General features: G+C 39.6%; 3 protein-coding genes across 4 annotated transcripts in view; 1 reads left to right on the plus strand and 2 right to left on the minus strand.

Moving 5' to 3' along the window:
- The window catches only part of eef1akmt1 (eukaryotic translation elongation factor 1 alpha lysine methyltransferase 1), an 8663-nt gene extending 2025 nt beyond the window's left edge, over nucleotides 1–6638 (plus strand). Inside the window, exons 2-5 of the mRNA XM_015378894.1 lie at nucleotides 326–549; nucleotides 2953–3035; nucleotides 5840–6129; nucleotides 6205–6638. Coding sequence (XP_015234380.1) covers nucleotides 403–549; nucleotides 2953–3035; nucleotides 5840–6129; nucleotides 6205–6338 — 654 coding nt within the window. The 5' untranslated portion in view covers nucleotides 326–402 and the 3' untranslated portion in view covers nucleotides 6339–6638. The remainder of the gene's footprint in view (nucleotides 1–325; nucleotides 550–2952; nucleotides 3036–5839; nucleotides 6130–6204) is intronic.
- Nucleotides 6639–10028: 3390 nt separating this feature from the next.
- il17d (interleukin 17D) lies at nucleotides 10029–13770 on the minus strand. Its single transcript, XM_015378900.1, has 2 exons — nucleotides 12937–13770; nucleotides 10029–10494 (listed from the first exon to the last, which is right to left on the minus strand). Exons 1-2 carry the CDS (start codon nucleotides 13239–13241, stop codon nucleotides 10173–10175), a joined length of 627 nt encoding a protein of 208 aa, XP_015234386.1. The 5' UTR covers nucleotides 13242–13770; the 3' UTR covers nucleotides 10029–10172.
- Nucleotides 13771–15240: 1470 nt separating this feature from the next.
- ift88 (intraflagellar transport 88) overlaps nucleotides 15241–18080 on the minus strand; it is a 44334-nt gene continuing 41494 nt past the window's right edge. For both annotated transcript variants that reach the window (XM_015378871.1, XM_015378870.1), the window contains 2 exons: nucleotides 15846–15953; nucleotides 15241–15625 (listed from right to left, as the gene is read on the minus strand). In XM_015378871.1, the coding sequence (XP_015234357.1) occupies nucleotides 15504–15625; nucleotides 15846–15953 (230 nt within the window). In that variant the 3' untranslated portion in view covers nucleotides 15241–15503. The remainder of the gene's footprint in view (nucleotides 15626–15845; nucleotides 15954–18080) is intronic.

Consider the following 18080-nt stretch of genomic DNA (forward strand, 5'->3'; position numbering starts at 1 on the left):
AGGATAGGAGAGATGTGATCTCTCTTTTTAATTTTCATCAGAACTCTGGCTGCAGCATTTTGGAGCTGAAGGCTTTTAACTACAGTTGAGGCTTGGCTCTCAGAGCAAACAGTTAATGTTTGGAGCAAATTATTTGAGGCCGATCCTCAGTATAATATCAGAAAAATAAACACCTTGATCAGCGGACACAGTCTCACCGAGGTGGATTTTTTTCAGGAGGCTTCCTTGTCTTTTCCTTTTCCTTGTGTCGTTTCCTGTATCCTTTAACTTAGATTATAGATTCTAAACATCCTGAGATGTTTTCTTCCTCTCAGGCCTGTTTCAGGATCTCCTCTCTCTGACCTTAGCAGAGGATTTCTACCCAGCTGCTCATCTTCATCATCGTCCTTTGCCCCGGCAGCCATGAGCGACAGCGATGACGACGTTCCCACACTGTCCGCCCACACTCTGGCTGCCCTGCAGGAGTTCTACAACGAGACCAGGACCGGTCCCGATCCGGATGGGACGGCGTCGGACCCGTTTGCTGTGGGAGCAGTAGAGGAGGACTGGGTGAGTTAGTTCATAACCACCTCTGTGTGCGCCTGATCTTCTATAAGCTTTTTGTTCCTCCTTCCTTTGACTTAGATCCTGTTCAGATGTTCATCATGGAGTTTCTGAGAGATTCAGTTCTGGAATCTTTCCAAACCTTTAAGTTTTTGTGAGGCTGAATAAAATGTGTCATCTTAGGGCTGTGTGATAAAGATTAAACAAATAAAAAAGCTCCTCATTGATTCATTCTCGTAGTTCTTAGGTTGTTTTATACCTGCAATCATGGCGCCACGATCAGAAACACTCTGGAAAAAATGGACCGTTTTAAAATAGGCTCCTTCAGGACAACATTTATATAAAAAAGTTTGATTTCTATCATTAAACATCCTGCGGTAACCACTTTTAATCATATTCTCCGTATTTACCAATGCCCCAATGAAAGAAAACGACGCAATATTCGCCCAAATTCAAATTTTTTTGTTTAGACAATTAATTAAAAACGTTATCATGTCTAGAATGTGTCGCAATAAACGATTGGATAAATGCCCAATCCTAAAAGGGCTAAAATATTTGACCAAAACGCTAAATTCTGATTATTTTCAGCTGATATTGTGATTTTATGTCTGTTTTCTTTTGGCCTAACTGCAAACATGTAGAGGATTCATTTCAGGGTTTCCTTTTTTTCGTGACCTTGAAATCTCGTTTGTCTCTTTGTGAAAAAATGCTTCCTTCTATCTGCGTACGGCTTTAACTCTCGTTTTCCCCTCTGTGTGGCGACAGACTACGGTGGCCGGGAGGGGCAAACCAACATTACAAAATCTAAAAAACTTTTACAAGTTCCAAAACAAATGAGCATTTCAGGAAACAAATTTACATTTAAAAAATAAATAAACAAAACACTTTTAAAAATTCAAAACAAATAGCATTTTAGGAAAACATTCGAAACACTTTTACAATTCCCAAAACAAATTATAATTTCAGGAATTCAAAATGCAAATGCACGGGATTTGTTGTTGATGGTCAGAGGAATAAGCACAGTTAAAGACCTGCAGGAACACTAATTTCTTCCCATGTTATGGAGAGGAACAGATTATTTCGGTCAGCTGAAACATCCATTCTCTCCTCTCCTCCTCCCATGGAGGGAAATAAAGAGCAACTGTTTCCAATTTCTCTAAAATTGATATGTGTGATATGTTATACTAGAAATGTCCTTAATTGAGCAATCTGTCATGTTTTACATGAGAAGGGGATTAACCAGAAATTCTACACTCTCATCTTCGCAGGACGTCTTAATTTGTGTGCCCTGCTATCAGCCAGTTTCCATCCTCAAATATCAGCAATGAAAAATGAAAAATACACTACGTGTTGGAAATCTGTGTCTGGTGACTGACATTTATTTCTGTCAGGCTGAAGGGACAAAAGTTGGAGAAATACCGACGAGTAATTTCCCTCTGGGATTATTAAAGTATTTCTGATTCTGATTCTCTTGGCGTTTAATAAAAAAAAACACAAATCAGCATAAGAAGACCTCGTTAATGTATTTATTTTACAAATTTGTAAAAAGAGCAACCGATTAAACTGAATGTTAGAAAGTTGACATGATTATATGAGCTGTTTTCAGCGAGAAATGATCAGGAGCGCATTGAAAATGGTCAGATCCGCCTCTCTGGCCGCAATGCTGCTCCCGACACAGGGGGGACAGAAAGGAGATTCGCACAAGACCGGTTCAGCCTCGGAGTTAGTTCCCACCCTTTCCATTTGAATTCCTGAAATGGTAATTTGTTTTTGGACTTGTAAAAGTATTTCAAATGTTTTTTATTTGTTTTCTTAAAATGCTATTTGTTTTGAATTTTTAAAAGTGTTTTGTTTATTTTTATTTTTAAATGTAAATTTGTTTTCTGAAATGCTCATTTGTTTCGGAACTTGTAAAAGTGTTTTATATTTTGTAATGTTGGTTTGCACCTGCCGGCCACGTAACAAACCCACTTTAAGCACATTACCGCCATTAAAAGACTGGAGGGAGAAATTTAATTTTTTACTCTAGTTACTCTAGAATTGTGCGTCTTTGCGATTTTAAAATAGTAATTAAATTGCAAAGCCCAGCTGTAACCCCTGATAAATGTATCTGTATATAAAATGAATCTGGTGGCGCATGCACTTCTAAAACTAGGTTATGCTCCGTTTTTAGTTTTTTCTGTTTTGTTTTTTATTAAAAATTCTGTGTTCTAGTTTGTTTTGTGGCTATATTGCCAGTATTTGTGACCAATCAAGAAAAGCTGGAGCCTGAGCGTTTATTTACTGGCAACATGTCAGATGATGAAAGGAGGGAATTAGATAAACTGGAGGCAAATTCTAAATAAAGGGGGAGCGGTTTATAGAGTTTGTGTTGATACTGATAATAACTGTTGTTTTTTTTTTGCCCAGAGGATGAGTCAGTTCTGGTACAGTGATGAGACGGCAGCGCTGTTAGCAGAGGAGGTCGTACGGGAAGCCGGAGAGGGAGGCAGGTAAAGGAACGGTCGCACTCACATCCTTATAACCAGCTTCCAGCCAAACAAACATCTCTTCATGCTTAAATCCAGGAAAGGGAAACACAGAGTCTAGATGTTACAGCTGGTCTCTGCAGGATCCGCTGTACAGAAATTCAACAAAAACTAATCAGGAAAAATATGAATTAGTCCTTTTTTACTCATACAGAGAGGAAACATGGAGGATGAGGATGATGATCTGAAACGGCTGAAAAATAAGAGGAAGGCTCTGAATTACTGCAGATGAAATAAACCAGTTTAACTCAGTAAATATATTTCTAGAGGCACCATTGACTTGAGGTTTTCACCAGATGTTAACAATCCACTCATACAAAGAAATCAAACCATAGACGTCCATCAGAGTTAAGTTATGTGTAATAATGTAGAATATCACAGTAAAAAATATTAAAAATATTCACTAGAATGTATTTAATACTTTGTACAAAAGCCTTTGTTTCCTATGAAACGCCTCCTCTATGGAGAAATTAGCAGCATGCATTGCTCAGGTGGGATTTTGGCCCATTCTTCCACACAAACAGTCTTAAAATCCTGAAGGTTTCGTGGGGATCTTCTTTAGTTGTTTCCATAGATGTTCTATTATGGCTGGGCCATTCTAGCAGCTTTATTTCCTTTCTCTGAAACCAAAGGAGAGTTTCCTTGGCTGTGTGTTTGGGGTCATCGTCTTGCTGAAATGTTCCCCAGCGTTTCATCTTCATCATCTTGGTAGATGGCAGCAGATTTTTATCAAGAAGGTCTCAGTACATTTTTCCATTCATCCTTCCTTCAATTATTTGAAGTTCGCCTGCACAATATGCTGAAAAACAGGCCCACACCATGAAGTTCCCACCTCCAAACTTCACTGTTGCTATGGTGTTTTTGGAGTGACGTGCAGAGCCTTTTGACCTCTAAACATGATGTGTATTATAGCATCCAAAGAGTTCAGTTTTAGTCTCATCTAACCAGACTATATTCCCCCAGTATTTCACAGGCTTCTCTAAATGTTGTGCAGCAAACTTTAAACAAGCTCCAACATGCTTTTCCTTCAGCAGTGGAGTCTTGTGTGGTGAGCATACAGGCCATTGAGGTTGAGCACATTACTAATTGTTTTCTTTGAAACAACTGTATCTCCTAATTCCAGGTCTTTCTGAAGTTCTCCATAGACAACTCTTGTGATAATTCTCTTCACTCTGTCAGAAATCTTGCGAGGAGCACCTGGTCATGGTCAATTTGTGGTGAAATTATATTCTTTCCACTTCTGGTTTATTGCCCCAACAGCGTCACTAGAACATTCAGAGGTTTAGAAATCTTTCAGTAACCAATGCCATCATTATTTGCAAAAATAATGTTGTGAAGGTCTTCAGGAAGACCTTTGCTTTTCACCTCATGAGGAGTTTTTTGTGCGATACCACAGACCATTATTTGGGACTGAACCATGGATCCATCCATTTTTCGTCAAGCTTATCCCAAGATGGGTGGTGAGGAGGTGATCATCTCCAGCCCTGGACAGGTCGCCAGTCCATCACAGGGCAACACAGGGACAGACAGAACAGACAACCATTGATGCACAAACTCACACCTAAGGACAATCTAGAGAAGCCAATTAACCTGACAGTCATGTTTTTGGACTGTGGGAGGAAGCCGGAGTACCCAGAGAGAACCCACGCATGCTCAGGGAGAACATGCAAACTTGCAGAAAGAAGGCCAGGAATTGAACCCAGAACCTTCTTGCTATAAGGCAGCACTGAACAAACCAACTGATTTTAATTTTTTACTGAAAGGGGCAGGATTACTTTCTAATCACTGAGATTTGGCATGTCTTGGCTTTCCAGGCCTTTTCACCACCTCCCTTTCTTCAGGTGTGACTTTTTCCCTCTGCCATTCCACATTATTACACATAAGTTAATTTCTGGGCATCTATGGTTTGATTTCTTTGTATGAGTGGATTGCATGGATTGTTATGAACATGTGGCGAAAATGACGTCAATAGCACCTCAAGAAAATGTATTTACTGAGATAAATGGGATGTTCTACACTTATTTAACTGTCTGTATTAACATTAGCTGTGTGATCAGAACAGTCAGGTTTTCTCCTTTGATTACAAAGCAGGACATTGCAGTTTTATATTGATTTAAATATTGAATTTATCTAAAATGAAGATTATTGTCTTTTTGGAGCTGATGTTGTTTCTCCAAAAAGACCAAATAAACTGACATCATTCTCCAATACTGATGAAACTTCAAGCCTTTCTGTTTATTTTTTTATTTTACCAATTCATTCCTTTCATCTTTCTTTCTGCAGATCAGAGCCATTATTTTATTTTTTAATCTTTAAAAGTCCCACTCTGTCTTGTTTTAGACGGGTCTCTGATTCAAATGGTTTCCTTTCCTCCTGAGTCATCAGTTGCTGCAGCTTTAGGTCAGGCTGTTTATCCCTTCATCTGTTTTGGCATTCATGGATGCTTCAGGATTTGACGTTTTGAAGGCGTTAGTCTCTGCTCCCCATCACTGCTCTAGCTGATGACGACCATCTGTTGAGAGGATGAGATGTTTGACCAGGTGATGCTGCCTCCATCATGAGGCACGAAGCGGCGGGGGTCAGGTTGAGGAGCAGACATGGTTTACAGTCAAAGGAAAGCTCTGCAGAGCTTCGATTGAGCTGTATTACAGACAGATTTGGTTTGAAGAAGCAGCAGGATTGGTGTTGAACCTTTTTTGGCCAATGAAAGGTTCTCTTTCATTTGGATTTTTCTTTTGTTTCAACCTTCCTTTCCTTGTTCCCTTCAGGGTAGCGTGTGTTTGCGCGCCCAGCGTGTACCAGAAGTTGAAGCAGGGTGTGGTGGACGGGTCAGACAGAGTGTCAGCTGTGGTGTTGGAGTACGACCGCCGCTTCTCCACCTACGGGGACGACTTCATCTACTACGACTACAACGAGCCGCTGTCGCTGCCCTGCGGCGTGGCCCCTCAGAGCTTCGACGTGGTCCTGGCCGACCCGCCCTACCTGTCCGAGGAGTGCCTGAGCAAAGTGGCCCAAACCATCCAGTACCTGAGCAAAGGCAAAGTGCTGCTTTGCACTGGTGAGTAAAGCAGCTCAGAGGGAGAGATCAGTGACATTTCTAAATGATCAGGAGGGCTTCTGGTTGTGTCTGCAGGAGCCATCATGGAGGGCGTCGCCAAAGAGCTGCTGGGGGTAAAAATGTGCTCCTTTTTGCCCAAACACAACAGAAACTTGTCCAATGAGTTCCGCTGCTTCATCAACTATCCGTCCCGCCTGCTGTCGAGCTGAGGAACCGACGGGTTAAAAGACGAGTGGCGGGTTTGGGAAGCAGAGGAAGATCCATTACCAGAACCTGCATCTCTAATCCAGTTAGAAACCACTGACTGGTTATTTGATCATTTCAGGAAGAAATATGAACAGTTTCCAGCTTTTATCTTGAAAAATGCTGAGGCTTTTTTTTTTTATTTGTCTTTGCTGTTTTCCTGCTGCTCTCATTGGACCAACGGCTAAAGAGAAATTCAGACATTTCATCCATTCGTTAACAAGTTATTTATGTTCTTTACGTAATTTATGCCTGAAAATGTGCTTATTTCATTTTTTGGGTGAACTTTACACTGCAAACCCGAGTAAGTTAATCAAAGTCAGAATTTAAAATGGAGTCAATTAAATCCAACTTTTTATGTAAGGAAGTACAACAAAAAATAAACATTTGGTGTATTAAAGGTTTGTAAGTTAGATTTATTTTGGAAAAGTAAACTTTATTATTTAAAGTTTATCCATTTCTATTCAATGTTTATGTTGTTTTTCAGTCCAGGTTACTCTAAGCAATACTTAACCAATCATAAAATAATTTATTTTATGATTTAGTTTTTATTAAATAAAAACAAAAAGTAATGATTGAGTCCAGTAGATGCTTGTTCAGCCCAGCTGACTTATAAGACAATTTAGGTTTTAAACGATTCACAAAATGCTTTCAGATTATACTGAGTTATATCGAACCATACTGCAACATTAAGCACAGGAAGTCTTATTAAACTCAATACTTACAATCAACGAAAATCTTTTTACTCAACTATCAAGGATTTTGTTTTTCCTCCAGCAGTTTAATCTACATATTTAAGATGAGTATCAACAAGTTGAGGGGAATTTAATTCTGTTCTCTTTAAATCTTTTAGGATATTGAATGTTGCAAGTGAAGATACTCCATCATCCAGGTCATAGTCATATCAAAAAAGTTAAAAAACAATCCACTGGACTTTGTTTCCAAGTTTGAAGATGTTTTGCTTCCCATCCAGAAATAATGAGATTTTTAATTGAAAATGTTTCTTGGATGGGAAGCGAAACGTCTTCAAACTTAAAAAACAACAGTCCAGTGGATTGTTGTTTTTTTTTACTTTTTTGGAATGAGATACTGAATGTTGACTTCTACAATGTAAAGTTATATTACTGAATAAACTTAAAGAAATGTAAAGAATCTATATGATGACTTCAGTGGACGTTTGTTTGGATCCAGAATAAACCGTAAAACACAACTGAAATAAAAAAAAACTGATGCATTATGGGAAATGGGAGATGAATCTGTAACCTGTGGCTCTTTAGACACTCGGCGACAGCTCTTCATCACTTTGGTTGAAAAATGAAGCTAATATTTGTCAAAATGTATACACTAATAAATACTTTTTATGTTTTTTAAATGGGAAAAATAGTTTTTTTTAAGTTCAGAAATCCTTAAAAAAATATATTTCTTGTTTTTTTTGCAAGTTTATTCCTTCATTTAAAACCCAAAAATAAAAGCATGGTGATTATTTTAAAAAGGACAAATTTGTGGTAGGTATTTATTAAATATCACTTATCTTTTTCTCCCATTTTAAAAAGATCAGTGTTTGATGCTCTACATGAGTTTTATAAGCTGGACTGAATTTAAAGTAGCTCAGACCTGTTTTAGACGTGTACTTTTTGTTTTAGAAAATTATTAATATTCTTCACAGAACTGTGTTGATCTTGTGTTGCTATGATACGACATTACGGTTGTGATGGATGTTGACAAATAGTGATGGCTTCTATATGGAGAAGCAGAGGCAGAGGAAGGGTCTCCAACCCCTAGGCGCTTCCAGGCCAGCTGAGAAACATAGTCCCTCCATTGGGTTCCGGGGCTCCTCCTGGGCCTCCTCTACAGTGAAGAGGGAGCTGCGGGATTCTGGGCTTCAGGGCAGACTGGCAAAGTAAAAGCCATATTTGAGAATGGCCGATAAAAGAAAAAGATTAAGATGGGCAAAAGAACACAGACATTGGACAGAGGAAGACTGGAAAAAAGTGTTGTGGATGGATGAGTCCAAGTTTGAGGTGTTTGGATCACAAAGAAGAACGTTTGTGAGACGCAGAACAAATGAAAAGATGCTAAAAGAATGCCTGACGCCATCTGTTAAGCATGGCGGAGGTAATGTGATGGTCTGGGGTTGCTTTGGTGCTGGTAAGGTGGGAGATTTGTACAGGGTAAAAGGGATTCTGAATAAGGAAGGCTATCACTCCATTTTGCAACGCTTGATTGGAGCCAATTTCATCCTACAACAGGACAATGACCCTAAACACACCTCCAAATTGTGCAAGAACTATTTAGAGCAGAAGCAGGCAGCTGGTATTCTAGCGGTAATGGAATGACCAGCGCAGTCACCAGATCTGAACCCCATGGAGCTGTTGTGGGAGCAGCTTGACCGTATGGTACGCAAGAAGTGCCCATCCAACCAATCCAAATTGTGGGAGCTGCTTCTGGAAGCGTGGGGTGATATTTCTATTAGAAAATATTTCTATTATATCTATATTAGATTACCTCATCAAATTAACAGCTAGAATGCCAAAGGTCTGCAATGCTGTGATTGCTGCAAATGGAGGATTCTTTGACGAAAGCAAAGTTTGATGTAAAAAAGATCTTATTTCAAATACAAATCATTATTTCTAACCTTGTCAATGTCTTGACTCCATTTTCTATTCATTTCACAATGTATGGTGGTGAATAAGTGTGACTTTTCAGGAAAACACAAAATTGTTGGGCTGACCCCAAACTTTTGAACGGTAGTGTATGTATCCTATATAACCGGGTTGTAGTCTTTTTTTTTTTTTTTTTGTCCAGTAGATGGCAGCATTGAAGCAGGTATCCCTATATGCAGTTCAATGCAGTGAGAAATGCTTTGATTTTTATATTAGAGAAGCCAAACAACCTCTCCACAGACACATGGCTCAACACAGAAGAGCGACCTCCTCCGGACAAGACTCTGCACCTAATGGACAAAGGACATTCTTTTGAGGACCAGAATGTTTGATTTTTTGGACAAAGAAGACAGGTGGTATCAAAGAGGTGTGAATTTATCCCATTTATGTTACGAAAGAAAACCCAACCTTAAACAGAGGTGCACTCAGGTTCCAGGTCTCAAAAACCAACAACACAGCGATAGAGTTGGTTCCTTTCCACTATCACTTCAACCCCCCACCCCCATGCAGGGGACCAAACATCTCACCTGGGCAGCCAAGCCAACAGTTGCTCCTAATGACCCCCTTTTAGAGGCATAGCCAGGTCACGACTCTCCATTCCTAAGGACGTTTTTCTGGTTCAATTTGCATGTTTTCCAAGCTAAAACAAGTTTTTGGGCTACTCTATAAAGCTTCGAACTCAGAGCTAATTCTGACAGTTTGATTTGAAAAAGCTTCCTGAATGGGAAGGCAAACGTCTTCAAAGTTGGAAACAAAGTGCATTGTTTTTTAACTTTTTTGGAATAGGTATTCCTGTGGCTTTGATCGTTTGAACTGGGGTGGATTCTGCAGAGATTTGGTCTCAGATCTCTGGGGAAATGCAGGTTTGGGTCAAATATTACTTATTTCCCAAAATTGTAAGAAAAAAAACAAGAGCAGGCACCATGTTTAGATAATTACTTTAAAAATCTTTTTTTTTAATAGAATCCCTTTGTTCCAAAACAAAACCTGTCAACCAGTTGGGTCGGAATTAATAAATATAGTCCTCCTGGGGGTAATTATTACGTCCAATAATTGAGTTTAGAGTATGTTGAGTTGAACAGAAGTCAAGTACCATTACTTTAAAAAGCATGTCCATCAAAGGACTGATGCTCTCCTTCAGTCTTTCTTCCCAGCAGAGAAAATCTGTCTAGCTTTGGGCTTTGGTCCCTCTAGGCTCCTGTTGCTGCTCTGACTGTCTCGTTTCTTCTCCATCATTGGCACGCAGGTGCATCCCACGGCCACAGAGACGTAGATCTCAGAGTAGGAGTGGCGTCCACCGACGCAGGAGCCGGATCTCCTGAGGATGACGGTGGGAGCGTAGACGGGAACGCTGCGGTACTGCTGGCTCTCCTCCCTGTACGGCCCAAACAGGCAGCCTTTACACAGGCAGTAGGCCTCAGGGATGTAGCGGGGATATCGGTTCGGTTCGTAGGAGAGCCTGAAAAACAGATTCAGAGCAGAAGTTTTGGTGTTTTTTGTTTGCAAAGCTAATAGTATTAATTCTCTTTTCACTGAGTTTGCTAAAACATCAGGAAATATGGCTCCACAGCAACAATAGACAATGCTGAAGGTGCTCCCTGATTCTTGTCCAGTGATCCATTTTCTTTTGGATCAAAAGGAGGGTGTGTGACGTTTAAAAGGGGGGCCATGGGCGTGCTTCGATGGCGCAGTGGTTAGTGAACACGACCCATGTATGGAGGCCTAAAGGGCTGGTTATCCTCCAGCAGCAGTGTGTTGCAGTGAGCTTGTTGCAGATATTTTTGATTTATGCCCAAAATTTAAGCGTGGTCTGCGCTATGTTATTCCACGCCACAATGCAAGAGGGACAAGCTGTGGGTCAAGATACGGCCGAGGCGGTGAGGAAAAGGGGGCAAGTTTGTGTGACAACGGAGGGACAATGAGGGTGAAAAAACAGCAGGAATCCAGGTGGTAAAACGGTTCCAGCGTTCTTGCGCACCTCGCTCTTCTAGCTGGTTGTTTTCCACAATGGTGGTCATAAAAACAAAACAAGCCAGTAAGGTGTCAAACAGGAAATCTGCATACAGTAGAGCGGATGTAGATTTGACCAATCAGAGGCCTCCTGTCTGCAGTCACCTACAATTTAGGAGAGGTGCAGCAGAGTGTCTGCGGAAGGGGTGGGGACACATTTTACTGTGACACACATGCAGATGACCTGGTTTCTGAGCCATGACCCCCCTGACCCCGCTTCTAGCTCCGCCTCTGGGTGCAAACAAGACAAGTCTCCAGTCTAAGATTAGCTGCTAAATTACTGAGTCATTTCAGTCATTTTAAGATATAAACTATCTACTGTTTGAATTCACTGGCTGCATGCAATATAATATAGGCATAGATAGCTTTTTCTGGAAGATTCCTCTCTAAACAGAGATTATTTTGTCAAAATAAATACAAAAAACCGATTTGAAGGATGACAGCGCTGCAAAAAACTCTGTTAATGCTTTTATTAAACCAGCACCATGTTTGGACAGAGAACTGATCCAAACTGTGTTGGTTTTAATATTGGAACAGAGGCAGAGCCAGGAAATATTCCTACAGGTGGCAAAGCAAGAACAATGTGCACTTATTTATCAATGCTGTCTTAAAAAAAAAATCATCATATACATAATAATCTAATGTAATTACTAATATGAATTAAATGGGTTTAACAGTTCTTTAATTATATATAGGAAAATACAAGCTGGCCTACAGAGAAATAACTTTCCCTTCTTCCTATTAAAAGACAAAAACTTTCTCTGAAAAGAGTTAAATCTTTTTTATACATATTTTTAAGTCAGTTTATGGCCATTACACTAATATTTAAAATATTTAGTTAGTAATTAATAATGAGGACATTCCACTTGAGAGTATCACTGCTGCCTCCCTCTGGTTTACAGGGGAACTGCTTGTTCCAGTGGTGTTGAATTGGCCTACCACCCCTCTAGTTCCACCCGAGGATCTTATCTTTGGCCACCGCCGCTGGTGTCTCAGTGGGTTTTCCCCAGGTACTCTGACTTCCCCTAACCTGTATGTTAGGTTAATGAGCTCCTAAATCGCTTTCAGGCCTGAGCTTTAGTTCTCCGATGGACTAGAAACGGACCAAATTCATGAAATCTGCTGATTTCCAAGACTTTTTTTATTTTTAATCAAATTATTTTAGGACTCACTTGAACTTTAATGTGGATAAAACAGGAGACTGATTATAAATGTAGGCTATATAAATCTGATGTTCATGCAGTTTTGAATTTGCATTGCTAAGTAAATGTTGTTTTTACCGTTGCCATTTTCTGGCCTCAATACCGACACCTGGCTGTGCAGCATTGACTGACTGATACCATTCCATCCATCCATCCATTATCCGACACGCTTGTCCCAAGTGGGGTCTCAAGGGGTGCTGTTGCCTATCTCCAGCAGTCAATAGGCAGGGTACACCCTGGACAGGTCGCCAGTCCATTGCAGGGCAACACAGAGACACACAACCATTCACACACACAATCACACCTAAGGACAATTTAGAGACTGGGAGGAAGCTGGAGTACCTGCAGAGAACCCACACATACTCAGGGAGAACATGCAGAAAGACCTTGGGCCAGGAATCGAACCCAAAACCTTCTTGTTGAAAGGCAGCAGTGCTACCCACTGTTCAACTGAGCAGCCAAACTGAACCAACTGATTTTAATTTTTCACATTTTTCACTTTCATTTGTTGGTACCTGCCGATACCGATACCATGGATCGGGCCCCATCCGACACTGGTATCGGGGTGCAACACTAGATTTTACCTCCACTTTGTGTGTGATATGTTTTATTTTTATTTTTTTTAATCATACCAAAGCACCAACAGGTAAGTAAAATCTCCAGCAATAAGTCTGTTTCTGCATTCCTACCTGTAAGCCCAGGGGGAGATGCTCCGCAGGTTGGCCGGGAGGCGCGTGTTGCTGTCGGTTCTCCTCAGCGCTGCTGTCGGACACGTGAGGTTGAGTTTCCCGCGGGGCTCCAGCTCCAGCGCGTGGTGGAAGGCCCCCATCACCCCCACAGAAAGCCGCCCGAACATCTGCTCCAGGATCTCCTCCGGCAGGTCCAGACAAGGCCGGCTCTTAGGGGTTTTCTTCCGAACCCTGGTGGTCTCTGCTGGCCCGGCTGGTACCAGAACCAGATGCAGCAGCAGCAGGACGCAGATCCGACGCCGCATCTCTGCGCGCTTTGCGTTCTGTTGCGCCAGAAATGAACCCAGGTGGCGCACAGCTTGGAGACCTCGTTCTTCCTGCGATCTGAGCTCAGCAGCAGTTTTTTAAGCTGTTTCAGTCCCAGGAGCCATTTGTTATGTGTTCACAGACTGTTGATGCGACTTGGAGTCTGGCGCAGACAAACACAGCGAGGCGCGCAGCCAGGAAAACTACATCTGGCTCATCACATCCATGAGGTCTCCAGGATTAAAACCAACCACAAAACATTAAGTACCGATTATATTCAAAGATCTCATCATTTCTGGTGAAATATAACCAATTAGGTATTTTTATTTTACAAAAAGCGAGCTTATCTTCTTTGGTGTGTGCGCATTAACTCCACTGTGCGCTCCGTTCCGCACCATTCCAGCAGGATCTAAATCAAACCGAAGCGATGACAGAGAAAAAGTCCCTCTCTAAAAAACACAGAGCCATGATAGGAAAAAAAAAAAAAAAAAACATTCCTGGATTCATGAGAACAACTGAGGCTGGTTTGCTGCGTCTGTGCGCACTGCTCCATAATCCCTGTAAACACTGGAACCAGTCACTTTATTCACCCTGATCTGGAAACCAATAGCCAGTGGCGGTTCTATATTTTCTAGGGGAGCCAGGGTGTTTTCACACAAAAGCATGAAAAAAAAAATGTTAAAAATAATTCATCATATATATCAAGAGAGCTGCAGAACCAAAGAGATACTTTACGGAATGAAGTGAGATTTCCACATCATTTGGATTAATTTAAATGTTATGTCGCAAATGAAATGTTTTTAATGAACATTTTTTGAGCCTACTCTGCTTTGGACCTCTTTTGATTGATTGACTTTATTTATCTCACATTGGAGAAATGTACGTGTTACATCAGCTCAAATAGTTAATTAAAAGAAGAAGCCAAAAGTAATTGTGCATGGGGTATATACAGTGCGTCCACATATAGATATGATATATAAGACTTTTTTTGCTTATAGAAAGCTGCTCCTGAAAGCTTTACTGATCTTTTCATCTTTCACTTTCAATCATTGAAAAGTGTAAATATGTAGTAAATCCACATGATGCTCCTCATCAGAGTTGCAGCAGGTCATACAATCAGAATTTAAACAAGGAGTTTTTAATTTATAAACTTTCAGAGTAAATTTTTGAGTATTCATAGAGTTTGTATTTCACAATACATACTTTTATATATTTTATATACTTTCATAATTTTTTTTTTATTCTGTAATTTTGCTTGCTGTCCAGCTGAGAGCAATCCTTGCAGCCGCCTGTGTCACCTTTTGGTGACGCCAGCCCTGTTTTTCGCTTTGAAAATGTTAATTTTACTTAACCAAAAATTAAAAATTATTTACAATGGGGAAAAAAACGAGCTAAAATAATTAGTTGCTAAATAAATAACTCCTTAATGATAAATTGTATTTTACTTTATACAATGTACTGTATTCCGAACAGGGGCCATTACAGAGGAACTGGCCCCTGTCTGCCCATGCTAATAAGAACCGCTTTTCTATTTTTGTCCCCTTACGGTAATTGTTGGTTTAATCTAATTCACATTTTACTAAAAATATGTCCCATTTTTAACTTCAACAAACCCTAAAAAAAGCTAAAAATATACTGAGCTACATGAGGTATCTCATCCTGTCTGGGTTAAAACCAGTAGTTTAAAGTCATTGATAGCTGTCCTGGAATAAAAGAAGGATAATAAGTGTTGGTCTGGCCTTAGTTTAGGATTTCTCCAAGCATTTATGAAACCCTATGAGAACAGTAACTTTTAAACGGAGTGTGCACGAGGAGAAATGGGCTCATGATGCTTTTAATAGGCATTCCCTGTCGGGAGCAGGTACAGGGTTGTGCATGAGCTTTTCAAAAATACACAAAAATCCTCCACTATACCTTAAATGTTCGGTGCAAAAAAAGAAAATTTGTCAGCCAGTTTAATTTCAAAGAAACCAACTCTCACTTTTGTCTTAAGCAGGAAAACAGATTTTATTACAAATTTAATTAAACTTAAAAAGAGAATGAATAAATAGCAATAAGTTCAACAACAAAGTTCAGTCTGCTGAGAAATGTTCTGTGTTTATAGTTACATATTATTCACACATAATAAAAAATTTTATCCTGCAGATCCATCACAGGAGAACCTTCAGCTCTTCTTCCTCCTCAGCTTTGATGGGGGTGATGAAGACCCCCCATTATGAGCAGATTATAAAGATTCTGATTTCAGAAGGTAGTCGATGCCTCTACTCCGGTAGCAGCTCATCCACCAGCTCCTCATCTGCAAAGTCATCGTCATCCACCAGCCTCTTGACCCCCGTCTTTGGTCTTTCCATCTGAGGCCCCAGCGGATCAACGTATGATGCATCTACACACAAGATCAACCAACAATCTTACAGATTGATGTAATGAGTTCCTGATCAAACCGCAACTTCCCTAAAAATGTCTTCAACGTCTCAGGATTCCTGCTAACTAAGAATCACGTCATCAACCATGAGATAGATCAGAGTTGGAGAGGAATACCATCAAACTCTCTGCAGTTTTTTTTTTTTTTTGCCAGAATTATATGGAAACTAAGGAGTCCTTACCAAGTTCTTTAGGGCTTCTGGCTTCATAAGGCTCATTGGAACCAGGAAGTGACCTCATCTTGGCGCTCAGACGCTCTCCTTTGGAGCCGCTGCTGCTGCGGCCGCTGTCTGCATCAAACACACACAGATCCTTAATCAGGAGCTTTGCACAGCATGAGTAGAAAAGGGCTCTAATATTTTAAACAGATTTCAAACTAATGTTAAACCTCATCGTTTGATGTGCGGTTCTCAGGAATCTGCACCATTAAAAGATGTGGATTTATGAGGGAACTTCACTGCTTTCTTTAACACCAAACCAATTCTACACACACAGCTGCTGAGATATTTTAGTAAAATACATTTTTCTTGTTAATAAAACTCAACAAGTTACCGTGAGAATTTTTAAGCAAAAATCCCCTCAATTCAATTCAGTTTATTTCTCTAGCGCCAATTCACAACACGTCATCACAAGGCACTTTACAGTTCACCAGATCATACATCTAAACTGATTCAAAGTTTTCTATCTAAGGAAAACCAGTTGATTGCATCGACTCATTGACTCAAATGCAATCCCTCATGGATGAAAGAAATATGCTGCCTCCAAATTTGGCCTTCCTGCTGTAGGTTGATTAAAAAGCTTAATAATCAGAGGCATCAAATAACGAAGCATAAATACTTAGTATATTTGCAGTATCTGTTCTTTAAGTATTTATTTTTCCTTTTACTACATTTGAACACAGATATCTGTAGTTTCTTCTCATTTTCTCAGAAGTAGCTCGTTAGTTTTATCCAGTTTGATAATGACAGAACAGTAACAGACACACAAAAAAGGAGGGAAGATAAAAATTGCTTTGAAAATCTGTGCAGTTGGACTCCAGTTAGTTTAAGGAAAAACGCTGATAGATGGATGAGGACAGGCAGCTGGGAAACATTGCAAATAACGATCAGATCTGTTCCCCATTTATTAGAGTTTATATTAACCCATTGACGCCATGTTTTTTCCCCCAGTGTCAGTTTATACACACTCAGTGTCGCACCTAGGAACCTTTAGCATTCTCTTGTTTCCATTCCAACTGATTCCTAACAGTGTATTTTTCTTTGACCGTTATAAATGCTGTCAGAAATTTGTCAAATTTTCTGTTTATTTTTCAATTAATATAAAGTTTACAACTTTAAATTTGGCAACTACTTAAAGAAAAAGAAAGCTATAGTTTATAAATCTAATCTTCAAGGAGTGAAATCTTGATTATTGAATTATTGATGTTAGCATATTTGAGGTTTAATTCTGTTCTCAGCAACTGTAACGGCATTTCAAGCTCTGGCATCTGTGAATGCCAGAGCTTAAAATGTGTTCAGCTGCTAATGAAGGACTTCTGTTTGGTTCAATCTATACTTTCAAGTCGGAAGTTTTAATTCAGAACTAAACTAGACTGAGTCTGTTATGTAATAATTTTTTTTGTTATTTTTTCTCTACAAGCACTGTGATCAAAAGTGGAAAATTAAACTTTTTTTTCTGTTCATAAATTTGTTTTTATGAAAGATGTAAGTTTAAATATTTAAGTAGCTTTTTTCAGTCTGTTATTCACTTGAGTATTTATTTTTACTTTTACTTACTACATTTGGATAAAAGTAGCTACATTCAACAGATTTTCTCAAAGGTAGCTCATAAATATGTTTGCGACTTAAAAAACAGAGTTTTTAATAAACCCAGAGGGGTCCAGGCGCTCACTCACCCCTGCTCTCCATGACAGTCAGGTAAATAAGGTAAATTATCTATTTAGTTTCATCAGACATATGAAGAAAACACCTCTAAACATCTGCTTTAATCAAATGTCCTGTTCTGTTGTTTTGTAAAAACAACAACTATTTTAATATCAGATTAAAATTCTAAACCGAACAGAGGTATTAAAAACTACAAGCCTAATAGTTTTTTCTTTTCCAAGCTAAAAATAATTTAGCTATTAACAAAATTTCGAGTCAGTGTTGGTTGTCACGTGTGATAACATTATTATTTTGCAGTTTAACTTGAAATAGCCGCACGTTAAGTCTGAAAAGATGGCAGCAACAGATTATTTTGGTGGATTCATAGAAAGAAATCAGAACCTTTCAGTTCGAAACCCCTCAAGCTACATGTTTAGCATGGAGCAGTTTGAATTTAACTGAATAGGAGGATTTTATTTAGCCTGGGTGCCATTCCTAACTTAGTCCCGCCCGCAACGTTTGAGGTCGGGAAGTTCGGTCTGGCATTGCTCAACA

The sequence above is a fragment of the Cyprinodon variegatus genome, unplaced genomic scaffold (genome assembly GCF_000732505.1).
Source record: "Cyprinodon variegatus isolate N-32 unplaced genomic scaffold, C_variegatus-1.0 Scaffold181, whole genome shotgun sequence".
NCBI lineage: Eukaryota > Metazoa > Chordata > Actinopteri > Cyprinodontiformes > Cyprinodontidae > Cyprinodon > Cyprinodon variegatus.

Bases quoted from the DNA above. Each gene is read 5' to 3' on its own strand.
- il17d (XM_015378900.1), bottom strand. From the start codon at position 13,241: ATGCGGCGTCGGATCTGCGTCCTGCTGCTGCTGCATCTGGTTCTGGTA. The intron at 10,495-12,936 runs GTAGGAATGCAG...TCTGTTTTTCAG, and splicing joins ATCTCCCCCTGGGCTTACAG to GCTCTCCTACGAACCGAACC.